Raw genomic sequence first — 21,862 nt, 5'->3', positions numbered from 1 at the left:
GCTGTAGAACTGAGAATGACCGCCCCCCCCCCTTTTGTCATGCTATCTGGGAAGGTGAATATTCAACCCCCTCGAATTTTTACTTTTCTTAGTCCATTCGAATTAACAAGACATCCTTCTCCTGATGTCCTAGTGTTGTAAGGTATGAACAACTCCTTTAAAATCTTGGATTTGAACCCCTCTTGTCAGCTCCTGCTGAGGAGAACACAGACTGTGCTCCACTGTGACTGGCCAGTTGTGTATGTCCACCCCACTGACCTTTTAAGCCATGGTCCATGTCTCCTTCTTGGTCTTGGAGCAGAGTGTAATCTCCAGCATGGTCTTCCATTGTGTCAAACTCCTGGCGAGGGTCAGCCATACTGGTTCAAAGCCTGGAGGAAAAAAAGACAATGGAATTGGTTACAGGTGGGATGCTGAGTCTAGTGATCTGACTTCTTAGGGTATGGAGTTGGGGACAAGGAGAGAGCCACTCCTCCCCGCAGGTCACAGTAGGAGAGCCTCAGTTTCCCATCCGGCAAAACTGATGCCCAGTCTCAATGAGTGTTCAGCATCCCCACTAAAGCAGGTGACATTTCTGTCTCCTGTCATCTGCCATTTCATTAGCTCATATCTGAAGCCATAAGAAGATGAGGCAAGATGAGGCAGTGACTTACAGCCATTCCCGATGGTTCCATATCACTGAGAAGTGCTGTTGACTTGTAAGTAGTTATGGAGGGAAGGTGATTGCAGGGCCTCTCTCCTCAGGAAAGGAGGCTGGGAGGAAGAGAGTGGCTGCTTTGTTCTGTGAATGCCAGCTGACTATGGCCAGGACTGTGGAACCCAGGCCCCTGTGCAGGCTGCGCTTGCATCTTTACGGAGGTAGCGCCCTGCCTTGCAGCTAGACGGGAAGATCTGCCAGCACCCTCCTCCAGCCCCTGCATGTCCACCCAGTCAGTTATGAATCGAGTCAATTGCAGGGCATAGCAGTGTCTGGAGGAGGATGAAGTGGCTGGTTTGGACTCTGCTCACCAGCAGGGACAGCACCAAAGAGGTACCCTAAGGTGAACTTGGCAGCAATGTGCAGGGCTAATGGGAGTATAAGAGTACCTGCTGGCATGGGGGTGACAACCATGTCCAGGGAGAGATTCAAAGGTCAGAACTAGATGTGGGTAAAGGAGATGAAAAGGAAGACATAGGCACAGGATGTGTGGCTTAGAAACTGGTAGATTGATTTTCAAAGCCAGAGTGCAGTTAGGCAGGTGATTAAAATCCACAAGTACACTAAAGGCAGGGGCTTAGATGGCTAGGCAAAGAGGGGTAAGGGAAAGGGACACCATGGGGACAGGACAACGGGGCCATTCTGTTTGCTGAAGATCACTGCTTGTGTCTAGCTTCATGTGGTTTCTGGGGATTTGAACTCAGGTCCTGACACTTGTGCTACAAGCACTTTATGCACTGAACCGTCTCCTCAGCCCTTCATTGTACTTTTGAGACCTGGGTGAGCCTCAAACTCTTAATCCTCCTGTCGTAGCCTCCTGAGTGCTAGGACCAGCGGATGGCCAGACCTGTCTCTTCTCCAGTATATTTTCATTTCTTTTAAAAGTTATTTTATGTGCATTGGTGTTCTGCCTGCCGGTATGACTGTGTGAAAGGGTCAGATTCTCTGGGACTGGAATGACAGATACTTGTGAGCTGCCATGGGGTAATGGGAGTTGAACCCAAGTCTTCTGGAAGAGCAGCCAGTGTTCTTAACTGCTGTCCCTTCTCTAGTATATTTTTTATACTCTCCAAATAATAATAATAATTTAAAAGTCTGTAACTAGGAGGCTGGAGAGATAGCTCAGAGGTTAAGAGCACTGACTGCTCTACCAGCGGTCCTGAGTTTAATTCCCAGCAACCACATGATGGCTCACAACCACCTGTCATGGGATCCCACACACTCTTCTGGTGTGCCTGAAGACAGCTACAGTGTGCTCATATACATAAAATAAATAAATAATTATTTAAAAAATAAATAAAAATCTGTAAATAAATGAGTTATCAGCAAGAATCCCTGCACAGCGACTCCTCTTTATATTCTCCCATCTAAGCACCAGTCAGGTCTGACGCTGTGTAGAGTCTAAGAGATCAGATGAGATCACCCACATTCAGGGTGGTATGTTCTTGGACATCCTGTATTCTCAATGTGGAGTTTTGCTTGCTTTCCATGTTGGATTGTCTTCAGCTGTTTCTAGAAGTTTCCATATATCCCATCGTGGGAGCTGGAGAGCCAAGAATCACTCCTGCATCTGGGCGATGCTCTGCAGGTTACCTGTAGATTGGGGATGGTGGTCCATGGTGTGTCCGACTGCTCAGTTGTCTCATTAAACCCACGCATACACCACCATCCAGGCCATGACTCAGCTCCTAATGATCCCTCTGCCCCTGCACACATCCCACCTTCCGGTCAGAGCTAGAGGTCCAGACACGCCCCCTGGAAGCAGGGTGAATTGCAGGGTCTGGGCAGAAATTAAATCATCCTTAAAAACACAGGCTACTATTTACTATGTAAAATAAATAAACCGTGCACATCTCAAGGGTCACGATTTTCCTTTGTGGGGGATGGGAAAAACTGTGTAAGTAGGTAGGTCCCCAGTCCTGGGAGGGCAGGTGCCCTTAGGATCTGGTTCCTTCTTTATACCCTCCATGGCTGGGCTTGGTCGGCTGGGATTTCAGGACCTAGGAGCCAATCCAAGCCAGGGATGGGGCTCCATGGTAGAACACTAGCCTAGCATGTACACGGCCCTGAGTTCCATCTGCAGTGTAGGGAAGGCAGAAGGAAGAGAGAAGAGGAAGGGAGGGAGGGTGATGAGAAAAAAAAAAAAAGAATGTTCTGGAACATCCTTGAGGTTTCACTGGACCAAACCCCAGAAAGAACAGATCCCTGGAGAGCAAGAGGGGATGACCCTTTCCCAGCCTTATGAGTCACACTGATGACACAGGAGTGGAAGAGGCACGTGGGACACCTGCCTCAGAGCCTCAAGACCTGGCACCAGGAAGTATTTACCAGACACCTGCCAAAGAAGGCAGTTGTTGACAGAGTGCTCCTCATAGGCCCCTCGGGAGCCCTTGCAGGCTATCCTTTTAGATCAATATCTCCATTGACATGACTATTGCCACCTTAACAGATGCACTTCCCCGACCTTTGGAGGCCCAGGGATGTGCAGATGAAGTCCCAGGTCCTTCTGTTCCTGAAGAACAGCGGCTACTCAGGCTCAAAGACATCGGTCCTTCTGTCTTCTGTACAGCCCATTTGCCATCTTGGGTGGCCCTCTCAAGTGTCAGGAGGTGGGCAAGGGAACCCTCAGTAATTGGCCACCTTGCTGACTCTCTGAAACACTCCTGGGGCCCTGCTTGCTCTCTTGAATTTGTCTGCTATTTTTTCCTCGGCTTCTTTCCATGGCAGAGCCTCTGAGCTCACTGTAAACCTTTACGGTGGGCCGGATGAGAATCCCTGATGGGCAAGCAGCCACAGGGACTTGACAGTCTACTGAGGACATGAGTGATATCCTCTGGCTTCCAACCCTGCTACCCTGGGAGCAAGGTTCCCAGTGGTGCTGGGGTCTGGGGAGTGATTTCCCTTCTGGAGCTTCAACTTGCTGGAGAAGTCTACAAATACCAATTAGCAGTTCCCTTCAGGCTCCAGAAGGACGCCCTGGTCTTTCCTAGCTCCCAGATCTTCCAGTCTTCTTCCCAAGGGAGACGGGAACCTCCCTGGACTGCAGACTGCCCTAGTCTGGGGTTTGTTTCTTGAATAGATGTAGCTACAATGGCTTCATTGCCTGGGTCCTGCTCCTGGCAAAACGGCTTATAACCAGCCCTTGAGCTGCTGGAGAGCTCCTTGGGTAAGAGAGGGGCCTCAACACCCTTAGGTAGTTGCATAATTAAATACAGTGGTTCTAAACTCCAGCCCCTGCAGTTTACAGCATCATGTCTGACGTACAACCACGCCAGAAGGAATAATTAGTACCTTCTCATATGTGAGGAAACAGGCTTGGAGACGTTGAGTAACCCGTGTAGCTAGGGCAAGCAGAGTTCGAACTCAGATCTTTTGCCACTAAAACCCATTTCTAAGCGACTGTCCCACATCGCTCGCTTCATTTCCCACAAGCCTTCATTCCCCCGTAAAAGGGCGGAGTGAGGCTGGTCTGAGGTTTGTGATTCAGACGCCTGTGAGACCTGGACCCAGCAGCTTCCTGGGTGCGAGGGGTGGGGTGGGGGGCCCGCGGTGCTCCGGGCAGCGCCGAGTGGGGTTTTCTGCCACTCAGGCCTCGCTAGGGGGCGCCAGACGCCAGACCCGGGTTCAGCTCGGACACCGACGCTGTGACTCAGCGGATCTGCCACAGTCAGGTTCTGCTTCTCAGGAAGGATGGATCGTCCTCAGCAACCTCCGGTTAAAAACCCAAACTGGCCTCGGGTTAAAAGGGATGACTGCATTGCTTTGTGAATGTATTGAAACATCACTTTTACATCATGTTAATTATGTCCATAAAGTGTTGTTTGTCTGTTTTTCTTTTAACGACAACAACAAATTCTAACTGGGAGTTGTTGCACACACCTTTAACCCCAGCAGCACTTGAGAGGCATAAGCAGGCATATCTCTGGGAGTTCGAGGCCAGCTGAGGCTACCTACCTTCCTACATATATACATAGAAACATATGTGTTTCAACAAACAACCCCATCGCCCCAAAGAAACCCACTAAATCTAGAATAGATAGCAGGCAGATTTGGTGAAAAGCAAGTAGAGATAGAGTTTCCAAATTACCTCCCAATGGACATTGCTCTCAAGGGTTAGTTTTGACCACACCACTAGCAAGGCCAACTGGGACAACACAGAAAGACCTGGGTTCAAAAAAATATCAAGGGCTGAGCTGGGCTGTGGTGGCACACACGTTTTAGTCCCAGCACTTGGGAGGCAGAGCCAGGTGGGTCTCTTGAGTTTGAGGCCAGCCAGGTCTACAGAGAGTTTCAGGACAATCAGGGCTTTACACAGAGAAACCTTGTCTGGAAAAAAAAAAAAAATCAAGGGCTTACCAGACGGCTCAGAGGTCAAGAACACTTGTTGCTCTTCCAGAGGACCGGAGGTTTGGTTCCCAGCACCCATCTGGTGGCTCACAACCATGCCTAATGCTGTTTTCTTATCTCTGTGGGCACAGACATGCATGTGGCACAAAATATATATGCAGGTAAAACACCCTCCCATATAAAGTAGGAAATCTTTTAAAAGAGGCTTTTTTTTTTTTTTGCCGTGTTCACTGCATCTCTCTTCTGCTTCTGTTCTGTTCCCCTGGACTCTGTCAGTGTCTGTAGGCAGGAAGCAGGATTCTCCTAAGGGCAGAAACCATGTTGCAAGTGGTTCCTGGTATTGGTTTATTTAATGGCTACAACAGCTGGTTGCTGTCCTTGCTTCCATAGGTTAGAAAGATTAATTTGTCGAAGCCATGAAGAAAGTATTCAAAGAGCCAGGGTTCAAATCCTAGCACTTGGGAGACGGAGGGAATTCCAGCTGTACTGGCTGGTTTTATGGGTCAACTTGACACAAGCTGGAGTTATCACAGAGAAAGGAGCCTCCCTTGAAGAATGCTTCCATGAGATCCTGATGTAAGGCATGTTCTCAATTAGTGATCAAGGGAGGCCCATTGTGGGTGGTGCCATCCCTGGGCTGGATTCTATAAGAAAGCAAGCTGAGCAAGGCAGGGGAAGCAAGCCAGTAACATCCCTCCATGGCCTCTGCATCAGCTCCTGCTTCCTGACCTGCTTGAGTTCCAGTCCTGACTTCCTTTGGTGATGAACAGCAATGTGAAAGTGTAAGCTGAATAAACCCTTTCCTCCCTAACTTGCTTCTTCTTCTTCTTTTTTTTTTTTTTGTTTTTTTGTTTTTGTTTTTCGAGACAGGGTTTCTCTGTATAGCCCTGGCTATCCTGGAACTCACTTTGTAGACCAGGCTGGCCTAGAACTCAGAAACCCGCCTGCCTCTGCCTCCGGAGTGCTGGGATTAAAGGCGTGCACTACCACGCCTGGCTCCCAACTTGCTTCTTGGTCATGATGTTTGTGCAGGAATAAAAACCCTGACTAACACACAGGCTCTCCTCAGCTACATGTCAAGTTTGAGGCTCCGTGAGTTATCAGCAATAGCCGATGTCAGCTAAGGAGTATGAGAACACTGGTTCAACCAAAGTTGAAAATAAAAACCTGGATTCCTCTGAGGCCCTTCTCGTACTCTAGATGCAAATGCCTGTGGTCCAGCTCCTGCACTTTTCCATATAAAGGCGGCTGAAGCAGCAGGCAGTCTTGCCACCACTGGAGCCAAGGCATCGAGGAAAGCCCTCCCGTATGGACACAGAACAGCCAGGGGATCAGGCTGCACTGAAAGACAAGATCGTCCTCCAAGGCTTAAGGGCCCTCTTGAGGGCAGGTTCTGGAGGCTCAGAAGTTACATATCCTTTTGGATGTCACCACTCGTCTCTCTAACAAGGGCAGGTGAGGACAGGTGCTCTTGCAAGGCTGACCTCTGAGCTCATCGTCATATCACATTGCGGTTTACCACGGAACATTCTAGAACAGAGCAATAACGGACCCAAGTATCAAGCAAAATGGCCGAATTAAATGTGAGGAAATTGAGCATACACAGAGGAGACTCACGTTGGTGAGGAGATGAAATGATTCTGAGCCTCCATCAAGGGAGAACAATCGGGCACTTGTGCAAAAAGATGAAGGGAAGTCGCTCCAGAGAGGAGGTGGTGCTGCTGTGTGCACACAGATGCCATGGCTGATGTCAGCTGGCTGCTGTCCACCAGGGTAGAAAAGCCATACATTGTGCCCGAGAGGACAGTTCTGGTATTTTTGAAATATCTTGCTAAATAGCCCAGGAGAGCTTTGAACTCATGATCTTCCTGCTTGACCCTCCCTCCCAGCCACCCCCGCCCCTTGCTAGGAGTGGAGGTGTGTATTACTATGCTTGGCTACAGTTCTGGTTTTAAGTAAGAGTTTCTGGGGATTTTGTTTGCTTGTTTGAACTAAAATGCCTTGTAACCACTGATATGGCCAAATAGTTGAGCATTAAAGGTGGGGCACGCCAGTAATCCCAGCACTCGGGAGGCAGAGGCAGACGGATCTCTAGGAGTTCAAGACAAACTTGATCTACATAGTGAGACCCTGTCTCAACTCTCCCTTCCCCAAAAATAAAGTCTGCATTGTCTGTGTGGCTTTGGTTTCCCTCTACTTTCCCTTGCTGAGATGTGTGTGTGTGTATGTGTGTATGTGTGTATGTGTGTTTGTGTGTGTCTTTAGTGTAATTGCTTTGTCACTGAAACACACCCCAGACCCAAGTAATTTGGGGGCAGGAGCTATCATGTGACATATCTTAATGGGTAGAGGTGGGTTGCTGAGCCTGACTGGTTCAAGAGACACCAGTGTCCCTGTCACCACTTTAAGTCTACCCGAGTCCTCTGAATGCAGAGGCCTGGATGGATAAGGGAAGCTTTTAAACCCTCCATTCCATTTCTCCCCTGTCTTGTGAGACAAGGTCTTATATGTAGGTCAGCTTGGCCTTGAACTCCCGATCCTCTTGTCTCAATCTCCCAAGGGCTGGGATTACAGGCAAGAGCTACCATACCTGGTTTGCAGCCTCCCTCTTTGTAAACCCTGCTTATTTTCCTTTAATAAGAGCAAATAATTCTATAGCCAGGCACTACTTGTGCGTTTCTTCAATTCTATCCTTAAATCACCCTGCCTTCAGTCTGACGCTGGGTGAGGTCTTGTCTAACTGCAGACCTACACAGCCACATTGTGCATGGGGAGGTCAGAGGACAACCTCAGGTGTCAGTCCTCACCTCTCGCCTTGTGGGTTATCAGGTTAGCTGGTCTGCCAGCTTATAGAGAGTCTCCTGGCTCTGCCTCTGGACTCACGGGGATTACAGACACTCAGTGTGACAGTGTCTGGCTTTAAACAGGGATTCCAGTTCAGGTTCTAATGCTTGACCTCAAGTGCTAATTTACCCACTGAACCTTCCCCTCAGCCCTCATCTGTCTTCTAGACAGCACCTGGAAGCACACACCCTCATCTTCATGGCAGGGGCTTAGGGAGGCTCACAGGAGAGCCCAGGGGGACCCCCTTTGCTCCTTTTGAGCCAGGTTCCCCTGAAGTCAGACCTCAGGATCAGAGATGGCCTCTTTGCATCAAGCCTCTCTGAACCGGAATGGGGCGACCCCAACCTCCTCCCACCTCCTCCCAGAATGCATCGGGCTCAGTTTACTAGGTGAATGGGTGGCCCACTCTCCAACTTTCTAGCTTGGGGATCTGAATCATCACCCTGAGGGAGATTCTTGGTTCACATCTCTCCCTAGACTTGTCTAGACAGAATACTAGTGTGAAGTCAAAAGCCAGGTATGTTTAAGTCAGCTGGGAAACTCACCAGAGGGGAGATGTTGAGGCCACCTTCCCCATCCAAACTGCAGGGTCTTTTTTTTTTTTTTGTGTAACAGGGCAGAACTACTGCAGTCATGCGGGATGGCTGTGAGTGTCACTAAAATACTGCTTGTGAGAGGTGGCACATTAGTGGCTGCAACTGCAGTAGCCTGAAGAGACCTGTCACCATGACACATGGACACCCAATAAGGAGACTTCAAAAAAAAAAAAAAAAATAGAGAAGGGGCTGGAGAGATGGCTCAGCGGTTAAGAGCACTGACTGCTCTTCCAGAGGTCCTGAGTTCAATTCCCAGCAACCACATGGTGGCTCACCACCATCTGTAATGGGGTCCGATGCCTTCTTCTGGTGTGTGTCTGAAGACATCTACAGTGTACTAATATAAATAAAAAATAAAGAAATAATAAAGAAAATAGAGACGATAAGGATTATCCAGAAGAGACTCATTCAGGGCTAACCTGAACTCTGCTTAGATAGAGGTGAGAGATGGCATCCAAGGGCCGGGTGGGTCAGTTGGAGGGGAGGGGAAGTGGGGGACCTCTGGGGTGGTTTCAGCAGAGGTAGGGTAAAGGGCAACCCCGGGGAAGATTAGGGTACTGGCCCCTCACTCCTAGTGCTGTCCTTGGGTGAGCACAGGAAAGAGGAAGCAGATCTGGGGGGACAAACTGAGTCTGGAACTTTGTTCCACCGGAGTCTCAGCTTGCTGGGGATTTGCCCACAAGCCGTGGGGGAGGCAGGGGCTTGAAAGGCCACAGGAAACAGGCCGAAATTGGCTCTTTTTGGGGAAGACATTTCATTAGATGGGGATAACAAGGAAGCTGGGGAAGGAAGAGGAGAATTGGGGGAGGGAAGGTAGCAATTTTTTTAGATGTCTTCATTCCTATTTTTTGAGTCTGAGGACATGTCATGAAGGGTGTGGAGGCAGGGCAGTGTCAGGAGCTGTGGCTAAGGAGCAGTTGTCCCTCTGTAATGAATGCCCTGAACTTGGTGTAGCCTTGGACAGACAGAAAATAAACAGTGTCCATCACAAACACACGGAAAGGAAGAAATGACCCCCTGGGTCAAGGGCACTGAGGTTTGAGTTCTCTCTTCAGCGGAGGGGTGGGAGCAGGGCATCACTATGTAGCCCAGGTTGGCTCTGAACCCTTCCTGAGCCTCTCAAGTGCTCAGAGTACAGATGCGTGCCACCATATCTGGTTGCCCGCACCCCCTTCCTTCTAAGTGGTGGCAGCAGGAACAGAATTCACAACAGGACAGGGCAAAGTCAGGCTTGGCTGCCTGGATCCTTCATTACTAGCTGTGTGACCCTGGTTCAGTCACTCAACCTCTTTGAGCCTCAGATATCTAGAAGATGTGAGGGTTAAACAATTAATACATGTGTTTTAAGAGCTACATAAGGGCGGTCTCTGGTAATTATCATTAAAGCCTTATGGGGGCATCTAAACCTTTATGGGATAGCTGTATTTTCAGACCAAACAGCCTCTCAGGGCAAATGTCTCAGCTCACCCCAGATCCTCATATGGTACAGGTTTGCTTCAGGTTGTGTTATAATAATACTCTGCCTGAGGCTGCCCTTGCAGAAGCCTCTGGAGTTTTATAGAATTGGGAGCCTACAAGGGGAGAAACACCCATTAGCCAAAGAATTCCCAGCTCTCTCTAAAGGTTCTTGTTTGAAAATACCCAGGGCACGTGGTGCCCCTTGGCCCTCCCGATGCAGCCTCTGGCCAGGCAGGGCAGATGGTGGACCCAGTGAGATCATCCCCTGGTCCCGTGACACCCCGGGGACTATGCCAAAACCCTGTCCTGGCACACCCTTCGTGAAGCCAACCGCTTTGTGGGAGGGGTGAGGGGCCTACAAAGGCCCCTTCAAGAGCGAAGAGCAACTGTAGAAATTATTCATGAATATCATTTTAAAGAGAACGTGTTTGTGAATGGAGACAAAAACCCTCAGGCTGCAGGAAGAATAGGCATTTCTTTAAAAGTATGGCAGGGAGCTGTCCCCTTGGGAGACACCGCCTTGTGAACGCCCCCTCAGGAGACCCCTGTGAATGCTTGCTTTCCTCACTGTAGCATTTTCCCAACATCTGCCATGTCGACAGCTGATAAAGGACAATAAACATGCTCTCATTTGGGCAAAACAAACTATGCTTGCACCAGATCCAGCCCGCCCAGGACAGACTGGCACTGTAGACCTGGACCACTTAGAGTGGACACAGCAGAAATCTAGGTCAGGGAGAGGCAGGAGAAAGGAGGCCCGGGCACACATTTAGGTTCTGAGCTTCAAGAACACTCTGCTGAAGCCGCGGCCTTGCTGGTTGCCAAGTGTCCACTGAGCAGCAGAAAGACCCAAAGAAGGCCTGCATGGGAATTATGTCCAGAAACAGGGAGGCTGGTGGGAGTGGGGGAAGGGGGATTCAGGGAAAGATGGGGGGAAGAAGGGAATGAGAAAGAAGCCCAAAGAACTTAGGAAATGAAATTCTACTCGGAAAATTAAAAAGGACAAAACATCGTGGAAGAGAGGGAGGGAGAGCACATTAGTGCATGCACATGCATGCACACATATGTGTTTGTGTATGTGCAAGCACATGTGTAGGTGTGCATATGCATGTGTATATGTGTGCATATGCACACAAGCATGTGTATGTTGGTTTGAGGATGTGTGCACACATGTGTCCATGTGTATGTGTGGTTGTACTGTGTGCACATGTACACATCAAGAGGGAAAAACAGAATGATAATCATGCTACGTGCCTCCTCTGGGTTTTTGAGTGTCCCAGGAGTCACCAGCAAAATCATACACAGGTGGGTGTCGCGGGTCCATACTTATACTATTGGCACTGGGGAAACTGAGGCAGAATTATTACATGTTCAGGGCTAGCCTGGGCTACACAGCAAGATCCTATTTCAAAAAACAAAGAAGAGGGAAAAAGAAGAAGAACAGGAGAGTGTTTTCAAAAGTTACATAAGGGCTGGATGTGGCAGTTCATGACTAATCCCAGCAATGAGGTGGGACAGACACAGAGGCAAGTCTGTGAGTTCAAGGCCAGCCTGGTTCCTGTTTTACATAGTGAATTTCGGGCCAGCCAGGGTAACATAGTTTGACTCTGCCTAAAAGCAAAACATCAATTTAACAACAAAACACCCCAAATAAAAAGTTGCATAAGAGGTGAGAAATTAAATTTCTTTTCTTTGTCCGTGTCTAAAAATAGAGATGCCCTTTGAACCTGGGCACAAGCTAGGACTCCCAGCTGGCCCGCAGAGTCTGCTGTTGGCTGGTCTCAGCTTCCCTGTCTCCAGTCTCCCCACAGGGACCTCAGGATCCATAGGATAAACAAGTCATCCCGAGGAATGGCTTGTACACAGAGTTCCCTGCTGTCAATCTGGCTTTGGCTTAAGCCATGTCACTAGGGAAATTCTGTCTGCATTAAACTGTCTAGGTGGCTTGCCCATTGTAGACTCTCAGGATTGATATTGGAGGTGAGGTGGGGATCCCAAAAGATAGGGCAGTGGTGGAATTCAGGCTACTTCCCACCAGGGAACAGAGGGCACAGGGCAAAGGCCCTGCCAGAGGACACCTTCTAGGGCTGGTGGGCCACAGGATTTGCAGATCAACCGTCCCTGCATGGAGAGGGACAGGCCACATGCTGGGTTAACACATTAAAGTAGAGCGTTCATGAACAGGAAAGGGCGGGAGATCATGGACAAGGAGACCAGATGGCTACCAGGGAAGGTGCTGGGGCAAAGGGTGGGTTTCAGAGGACTCCCCCTGCCCTTTAAGGCTGGGAGAGCAGAGAAAGCTTAGGGACACCAGAAACAGATCTATCATCACAATCTCTTTGGAAGAATTCCATAGTTGGTGTCCCTGGTCCTGTCTCCTTCCCTGGAGGATTGAGCTAGAATTGAACAATCTGGAGACACCGGCAGGAATCGCTGAGTTTCTTGTCTTCCACTTGACACTGGGCAGGCAGGTTATCAGTGTCACGCCTTCCTCTGGTTTCCCACTGATAGTAAGCATCTTGAAGGTAGAGACTCCTGAATGGACTATTTTGAGCTACTGGACACCTGTCAATACTTGTGTCTGGGGCAGGCACCTCTTGAATGGCCGGGAGAGTGGAATAGTGGCTACGTAGAGTGCTCTCCACACTCCCCTCCCGGGTCTCACTTCCAGGCCTGCATGTGCTACCTCACAAGCTTTCCTGAGATGGGAGAGAGAGGCAGAGGGGTGGGAAAGAGTGACTGGAAAGAGAATATATTGGAGGGACCCAGATGGGAGAGGCATGAGGCCCAAAGAATGTTGAAAGTCTGCACCCGCTTCAGGGGATAGCTCCCTAAGGGCCACAGGAGCCAGAGACTGCTGGGCCTTTGAGCTGGACATTAACAAAGAGCATTGCTCCCAAGTTTGGGTCCTGAGACTGTTGGGGAACCAGCAGTCCTGTACAATCCAGATGCCGTTGCCACCTCTGGGTTCCAAAGGACAGGAGTGGTGAGCACCAGAGCTGCCTACAAGGACACTCCTGACCACGGCTCCAGGCAGGTCTTGGGCCAAGAACATATCAGGTTGCATAATGAAGCCTTGAAGAGGCCCCTGCCGGGGAGGGGAATGGTGGAGGGAAGATCAGAGCAGAGGCAGGCTACCCAAGGGAGTCTGCCCCACTGCTGGGAGGAGGGGAAGGTCTCTGAGGAGGGACAAGGCCAAGCACAACGTCAGCTGCTGACCTTCCACCGGAGGTCACCCCATGAGGCTGGGATGCAGGCAGCTAGCTCGGGGAGACAGAGCCAAGTGCTTGCCCGTGCTTTTCCCAGTCGTTAACCCACAAGGGTTAAACTCAAAGGAGAAAAGCTCGAGGTGGCCTCAGGTCCAGGGTTCACCTTCTCGGTGGGAAGGAGAGTGGATGTCACTATGATGAGGCTACACAAGATATGGGAAGTGGCCCAGTCTGTGAGTGACAAAGGGAAAAAGTTGGCTTTTCCTCTGGGCTGTGCCAGTCTGGGCCAGCAGTTTCCATGTTTGTGAGGAACGTGTGTTCTGTAGGCCCACGGTTGCCAGGGGGCTGCCTGGAGCTGAAGACAGAAGGTTGTGAGCTACCTGAAAGGGATGCTGGGATCTGAACCCGAGTCCTCTAGAAGAGCAGACAATACTTCTAACTGCTAGGCCCTCTCTCCTTCACACACACACACACACACACACACACACACACACACACACACACACCATTTCTCCAAGACTGAGGATATAGCTCAGTGTGTACAGTGCCTATTATAAGAGGTACAGATTCCTGGGCTGGACCCCAGAACTGCACAAACTGGAACTGATGACATAGACCTGTATCCTAGAGTTTGGAGAGGCAGGGGTATCAAGTTTGAGGTCATCACTGACTTCATAGCAAATCTGAAGTCAACCCCCCAACACAGGAAGCTGAGGCAGGGGGATTGGCCACAAGTTCCAGGCCGGGGCTATCAAGTGAGACCCTATATCTAAAATAGAAACAAGCTGGGCATGGTATGCCTTTATTCCTAGCATCCAGGAGGCAGAGGCAGGCAGATCTCTGTGAGTTCCAGGTTAGCAGCCTGGTTTACAGAGTGAGTTCCAGGGCAGCTGGGACTATACAGAGAAACCCTGTCTTGAAAAAACAAACAAACAAAAGTCAAAACAAAACAAAGCTTCACACTATCAGGCTGCAATGGTAAGATCAAAACTTAGGCATACATGGATAGACACTTTTGTTTTTTCTTTGTAGTGGTGGGGATTGAACTCGGGGCCTCAGATATGCTAAGCAAGTGCTCTAACAGAGTTACATCCCCAGGCCCCACCCCTTTATGACAAAATCTTGCTACGCAGACCAGGCAAGTCTTAAACTCATGGCAATCCTCTTGTTTCAGGGTCCCAGGTACTGGAATGACAGGCATGTATGTGTAAGCATGTCACCAAGGCGAACTCTCATCTCTTTGTCTGCATTATTTTGCAGGGAGGTGAGCTGTTGAGACAGGGCTGACATGGAACTCATTATGTAGATCAGGCTGGCCTCGTACTTTTGTTGAGCCTTCTGCCTCTACCTCCCATGCACTGGAATTAAAGGCAAGGAACACTACATCTTGACTAACATTTACTGAAATTTTTTATGAATTTTATTTAATTTTGTTTGGAGACGGGGTCTCACTCTGAAGCTCAGGGCTGGCTTTGAACTCACAGAGATCCGCCTGATCCACCTGTCTTTGCCTCATGAGTCCGAGAGTAAAGGGATGCACCACCATGCCCAGCCATTTATTTTGACTTAAAAAAAAAAAAACCCAAAAAACAAACAGACAAACAAACAAACAACCCCCAAAACCTGTTGGCACAGTGAGTTCATTAAAGTAACAGTTTCTTCTCTGGCCATTGTTACAAACAGCTCACACCATGGTTACTTTGAAAATAATAGAGAGAGGTGGGCTATTAAAGCGAAGGTTAGCTCCATGTGACTGTTCTGTAGGTGAGTTAAGAGGTAACCCTCCTTCAGCACTCAACAGCTCTCAGTTTGCAACGGTCCCCAGGAGAATGAAGAGACACACTCCTAGCTCATCTCATCAATACCCGCTTGTTGCCAGTGCCCGAGCCTCTAGACACTGCCTCACATAGCAGCCACGGACAGAGAATTCTAGAAGGCAACAGTCAGCACTGTGAGACCTGGTCACGGCTCCCCAAGCTCAGGATATGAAACCCAAGCAGGGCCAGTGGAGGGTGATACTCCTGGCAGGCTTTGACCACCCCTGGTCCCGGAAACAGAAGCAGCAGCCAGCGCGTGGTCCCTGCAGCCGTGACCTACTTCCCTGGTCTGTTGGCAGGGACCAGACAGCTGTGACAAAGCAGAAATAGGTGTATTTGGAATTGCCGTGGGCTCGTTCCTAAACAATAGTTATCATGTGTTCTGGGGATGAAAGTCATAGATAGAACATCTAATCTTGGAAATCGGTTATTGGGGGTGGAAGGTATTAAAATACAGGCTGTGGCTGACAGATCTAGGTTTAAATTCTGAGTTTTTTTTTTTTTTTCTATTTTGTTTTTTGAGACCAATTTTCTCTGTGTAGCCCTGACTATCCTGGAACTCTGGAACTCATGTTGTAGACCTGCCTGCCTTTGCCTCCCAAGTGCTGGGACTAAAGGCCTGAGATATCATAGCCAGCTTATTCGGTTTTGTTGTTGTTGTTTTTTAATAAATATAATTTTATTGTAATGAACTCAAAATTTTTAAGAAATCATAAAGCTGAATTCAAATTCTGCTCTTTAAAAAATATAATTTTATTGTAATGAACTCACAAATAAAAACACCATGAAGCTGAATTCAAATTCTAGTTTTTGATGTGCTGGCCATGTGATCTTGGGTGAGTGACATAACCAGTCTGAGCCTCAATTTCCTGCTTTGTGACACATGCTGGAAAAAAACCAAGTCTAAGAAACGTGTATGTATGTATGTATGTATGTACATATGTATATATGTATGTGTATATGTTTGTATGTATGTGTATGTTTGTATATATGTATGTATATATCTGTCTGTCTGTCTGTCTGTCTGTCTATCTGTCTATCTGTCTGCCTATCATCTATCTCTGTTTATCTACCTACCCACCTATCTGGTTTATCTGATCATGTATGTGTGTATGCACATGTCATGGCAAAAGCATGTGAGGGTGAGAGGACAGCTAGTTGGAGTCACTTCTGTCCCTCCACCACAAGGGATCTGGGGTTTGAACTCAAGTTGTCAGCTTGGTAGCAAGTGTCTTTGTCCACTGAGCCATCTCACCATCTCCTCCCATAGTCCTTAGCAACAAGACAAATTCTACAGGTGCATAAAGCCCTCCTTGGAGCACCAGACCCCATCCAGAGAGGACTTAGCTTGGCAGAGGCGGGCACATCATGGTCAGCTACCCGGGAGCCTGTGCTTCAGGGATCTATTAACATCGAACAATGAGCAGGCAATCTATACCTGAGAATTAGGGGACTGGATTGCAGGTGGGGAGACTCACAAGGAAAGAGGGGAGGTTTAAGTAGGATTAAAACACAATGAGGTTTTGCTTTTGCTTTGGGGCGTGGGTAACATTCATTGAGCTCTTTCTGTATTTTCCTAAGTAGGTCATAAGCCTGGACAGGTTGAGAGAAAAGTTCCCTGGGGAAGTGAAATTCATGTTGTGACCCAAAGGATGTGGACGAGTTCTCAAGGAGAGTGAGGCGGGGGTAGGGATGGGGTGGGGGACAATCCAGGCAGAGGGGCTGGAACAGGAAACTACAGGGTCTTGCTGGCTCTGCTGATAACTACAGGTGCTTTGGGGGAAAGGCAAAGCCCAGGTCCCTATGGATTCTTGTGAAGAGGGTGAACATGTTGGAACTGTCAAGGACACCTCAGCAAACAATCATCTGGAGCTGGGCCTGTGATCCCAGCTACTTCAGAGGCTGAGGCAGGAGGATCAAAAGTTCAAGGCCTCTGTGGGCTATATAAAGAGGCCAAGGGCAGCTTGGGGAATTTACTGAGACTTTGTTTTAAAATTAAAGTAATAAAAAGGACTAGAGATATGGCTCAATGGTAGAGTGTCTGCCTAAGATGTATAAGGCCCTGGTTCAAGACCAGTACAGAAAGCAAAAACAAAACAAAACAAAACAAAACAACCGCAAAAACTCCCAAATCAGACCCAGCTGGGAACAGAAGCGGGCGAAGGATGAATGAGAGAGACCCTGGCTTTACGTTGTCATAAGGATTAAGGTTGCTGACTTACTTAATTTATTCTTTAACTATTAATACCTTTGGGATTTTAACCATGTGTATGTGTGCACACGCACACACGTGTCCCATGGCACATGTGTGGAGGTCACAGAATACCTTTCAGGAGTCAGTTCTCTTAGTCCATCATGGGTTCTGAGGATGAAACTCAGGTCATTATGTTTGGGTTTGCATTTATGTGGTAATAACACTGGACCATCTCACCAGCCCAAGGAGAGTTATTTAGTTTAATATATACAGGCAGGGGAGGCCATGGGGGAGAACATAGAAATAGAAAAGGGGAAGAAGGGGCTGGAGAGATGGCTCAGCGGTTAAGAACACTGACTGCTCTTCCAGAAGTCCTGAGTTCAATTCCCAGCAACCACATGGTGGCTCACAACCATCTGTAATGAGATCGGATGCCACCTTTTGGTGCATCTGGAGACAGTGATAGTATACCCACATACATGAAATAAATAAATCTTTAAAAAGAAAAAAAAGAAAAGGGGAAAAGAACCGTAAGCAAGGGTTGTGAGGTGGGGAAGAGGCGGTGCAAGGCAATGGGTGGAATCTGAGGCTGGGGGTGGGAGGCTGGGCCACTGCAGGGCGGGGAGGAGCAGGCTGCCAAGGCATGAACTTCAGCCAGTGCACTTTGCTGAGTCAGCACATCAAACCAGGACCTCTCACCCTACAGGTCAGTGGAGCGAAACATCTGTACCCTGGAAGTGTGGACATTGGACAGCTACAGCCCAAGAGTTCCCACTCCCAACACGGAAGGCTCACCAGACACTCAACGAATTAAACTGTCAAATTATTATTGTGGGCTCAAAGTATATTCCCATTGTAGCAAAGGGCAGAGGGCTGACTGGTGCTCCTTCCTCCGAGGATCCATTTTGGAAAGTTTCAAACCTATAGAAGAGTTGCTTAAGTAATACAATAAACACCAGAGGCCCAAGATTCAGCCTTACCTATGCTAAAAGGGCCATACTTCAGCTGTCTCTATTTAGGTATATATTTATATTATAAAGTGCATATGTGCCTGCATGAATATTCATATTCACATCTTTCCCTGAAGTATGTGAGGTTCAGCTGCTTCTACGTCCCTAAGAAACTTCCTGGGGGAGGGGGAAGCCATGTTCAGTCTGAGAAGGGGGCAAGGCATAGAGAAGATGTAGACAAGTTTCCCTTCAAAGAATGAGTCTACTTCCTACAGAGCCTTTGTGACAATCACATGATACTACCACAGGGTGAATGTCCCAGGCCCGGCATGGTGGCGCACGCCTTTAATGCCAGCACATGGGAGGCAGAGACAGGTGGATCTCTGTGGGTCTGAGGCCAGTCTGATCTACAAAGTGAGTTCCAGATAGCCAAGGCTACACGGAGAGACCCTGTCTCAAAACCAACCACCAACAAAAACCCCAAATACTTTTTGTCTATGTATGTATGTATGTATGTATGTATGTATGTATGTGTCTGTGTATGCACACATGTGTACAGGCCAGAAGAAGGCAACATTCTCTATCACTCTCAGCCGATTCCTTTGAGGCAGGGTCTCTCCTTGAGCCTGGCACCCACATTTTCTAGGCTAGGCTGGAAGCTAGCAAGCCCCATAGATCATCCTACCCCCATTCTCCCAAGAGCTGGGGCGATGGCATGCTTGGGATGCATGCCCAGTTTGTTACTTGAATGCTAGGATCCGACCTCCAGTCTTGGTGATTATGCAGCAAGTGTTCTTATCTGCTGAGCCATCTCTCCACAGTCTCTGAAACTTGGATTTAGGGCTTTGGGATCAGGAATATTTAACTAGTATATCTAAACAAATGCTCCCAAACCTCCCATGCCCCCCCCCCCAATCTAAAACACTCCTAGTTTCAAGCATTTCAGGTGACCTTTGGGGGTGGGCTCAAGCTGGGTAGGTCCATCGTCCAACCATATCCTTCATGGATTGGTTGGTATTTTGTTTGTTTTGAGATGGGGTCTCACTATGTAGCTCTCGTTGGCTTTGAATGTAAATCCTCTTGCCTTAGCTAGACTATACTTTGGGGTTACAGACACAATGACTGGCAGGTGTTTTATTCTCTAAAAGACCTCTTCAACCTATTTAATACTAGGAGACATGATCTTACTCTTATGCTGGCTGACCCAAACTCTTGGGGTCAAGTGATCCTCTTGCCTTAGCTTATAGCTTATGGAACAGCTGGCCCTACAGATATACACCATGGGACAGTCTTAACTCTAGATTTAAACTTCATATTTAGGAAGTAACATGTTCCTATATTATGGTGTTTGTTTGTTTGTTTGTTTGTTTGTTTTTCGAGACAGGGTTTTTCTGTGTAGCCCTGGCTGTCCTGGAACTCACTTTGCAAACCCGGCTGGCCTCAAACTCAGAAATCCTCCTGCCTCTGCCTCCCAAGTGCTGGGATTAAAGGCGTGTGCCACCACGCCTGGCTATGTGTCTATATTATGAAGTATAGAGATAGAACTGCTCGCGACTAATGGAGATATTCCAATTAATCTTTCTACCCATTTCCTTTTTCCCCTGTTTGCTTGCTTGCTTGCTTATTTGTTTGTTTGTTTGTTGAGACAGGGTCTTACATGTAGCCTAAGATGGACTTGAACCTGCACTGACCTTCCTGCCTTAGTCTCCCATGTGCTGGGATTACAGACGTACACCACCACACTCAGCCTTTCCTATACATTTTGAAGTATTTTGTTCTGGAGGACTGGAGAGATGGCTCAGCATTAAGAGATCTTTTGGGTCTTGCAGAGGATCTGGGTTTGGTTTCCAGTATCCATATGGTGGCTAATAACCATCTGCAATCCAGTTCCAAGGGATCTGTTGCCCTCTTCTGTGGGTACTAGGTACACATGTAAAATAAAACTAAATACATATTTTTAAAAATTCCAGGGCTGGGGGCTGGAGAGATGGCTCAGTGGTTAAGAGCACTGGCTGCTGTTCCTAAGGTCCTGAGTTCAATTCCCAGCAACTACAGAGGTCTGAAGACAGTGACAGTGTACTCACATACAGTAAACAAACAAACAAATAAATAATTCTAAAAATTCCGCAGACATAATTTTCTAAGTGCTATGCACTACACTACATATTTATCTCCTAGAGCAGGGGTTGGAGGCCACACATCAGATATCCTGCTCATCAGGTATTACATTATGATTCATGACAGTAGCAAAGTTACAGCTATGAAGTAGCAAAAAATATTTTATGGTGGGGGTTCGCCATAACATGAGGGTCTGTATTAAAGGGTCGCAGCATATGGGAGGTTGAGAACACTGTGCTAGAAGGTGAAATTGTAGCTTGTCTGAGATTTTCTACTGTTAACAACAGCTCGATAAACATCTTCATCTGTAAACCATTGTCCCCCATTTGCTGAGACAGGGTTTTTCTATGTAGCCCAGGCTGGCTTCTAACTCAGGACCTTCCTGCTTGAGCCCACACAGAGCTGGGATGGCAGGCATGTAATAGTAACCCTTTTTTCCCCTCACTAATTATTTCCTTAGGACAGATCCCTGGAAGTGGTATTCTCCATCAGGGAGCATCAGCCTTTTTAAAGGTTCTCTGTGCATCGTGCATCCCAAATGCCTTCCTTACCAACGCCCTCTTTCCCGCACTGTATAGGTCTGCCTGAACACACGCTGCCTTTGAAGCAGAGACAGTCTGAGCTGAAGGAGGAAAGGTGTGGTCATGGCTGGTAGAACCCATGGCAAGGTCTCTTCTTATGGAGACCCGGGGGAAGAGGTTCAGGGACCACTGACCCCATTCTGTCTGGCTTCCAAACACTCAAGAAGTGCTTCCAGCATGACTCTGCATATTTCCATCATTCTGTCTGACACAAGGAGGCAAGAGGAAGGAGGCAAGGTGAAACAGACCGTGGAGTTGGGGAGAGCGCAGGAAACAAGCCTGCCTCCACCCATGGCTCAGGCATCAAGGGCTCTTCCTTGCAAGACATGTCTCAGCCCCAGTTAGCTCTCAATACAGCTGCAGAGAGGCCATGGGAGTGAAATGCTGTGCTTCTGATGTCAGGCAGCACTGCTCCTCTGCCAGGAGCCGACTCCAGCTAGAGAGGAGCAGCAGTGTCCTGTGCTCGTGGTTTGCAGGGTGAAGCACTACCACTCCAGGAGGATGGTGTCCTGGCATCACCATGTTATGGTTTGTCTATGCTCAGCCCAAGGAGCGGCACTATTAGAAGGTGTGGCCCTTTTGGAGTAGGTGTGTCACTGTGAGTGTGAGCTTTAAGACCCTCATACTAGCTGCCTGGAAGCCAGTATCCTGCTAGCAGCCTTCAAATGAAGATGTAGAACTCTCTCAGGTCCTCCTGTACCAGGCCTGCCTGGATGTTGCCATGTTCCCATCTTGATGATACTGGACTGAACCTCTGAACCTGTAAACCAGCCCCAATTAAATGTTGTCTTATAAGAGTTGCCTTGGTCATGGTTTCTGTTCACAGCAGTAAAACCCTAACTAAGACAGAAATTGGTACCAGCATAGTGGGGTATCCCTGTGACAACCTGACCATGTTTTGGGGAGGCTGTGGAAGGACTTCAGAACTTTGAGCTAGAAGAGCCATTGGGATGTTAAGAGCTCTGTGGGATGTTCTGCAGGAGCTTGGAAGAGAATGTTGAAAACAGTGCAGAAGATGGAATTTCAGAGGTACTCTTATCAGGACTGTTGC

At 48.3% G+C, this 21,862-nt stretch overlaps 1 protein-coding gene across 9 annotated transcripts in view; it reads right to left on the bottom strand.

Annotated features, from left to right (window-relative positions):
* The window catches only part of Mapt (microtubule-associated protein tau), a 102,682-nt gene that overhangs the window by 49,352 nt on the left and 31,468 nt on the right, over positions 1 to 21,862 (bottom strand). For all 9 annotated transcript variants that reach the window (XM_006532407.4, XM_030245631.1, XM_006532408.4 and 6 more), the window contains exon 2: positions 259 to 371. In XM_006532407.4, coding sequence (XP_006532470.1) covers positions 259 to 358 — 100 coding nt within the window. In that variant the 5' untranslated portion in view covers positions 359 to 371. The remainder of the gene's footprint in view (positions 1 to 258; positions 372 to 21,862) is intronic.

The sequence above is a fragment of the Mus musculus genome, chromosome 11 (genome assembly GCF_000001635.26).
Source record: "Mus musculus strain C57BL/6J chromosome 11, GRCm38.p6 C57BL/6J".
NCBI lineage: Eukaryota > Metazoa > Chordata > Mammalia > Rodentia > Muridae > Mus > Mus musculus.
This window is presented reverse-complemented; position numbering and strand designations above follow the sequence as displayed.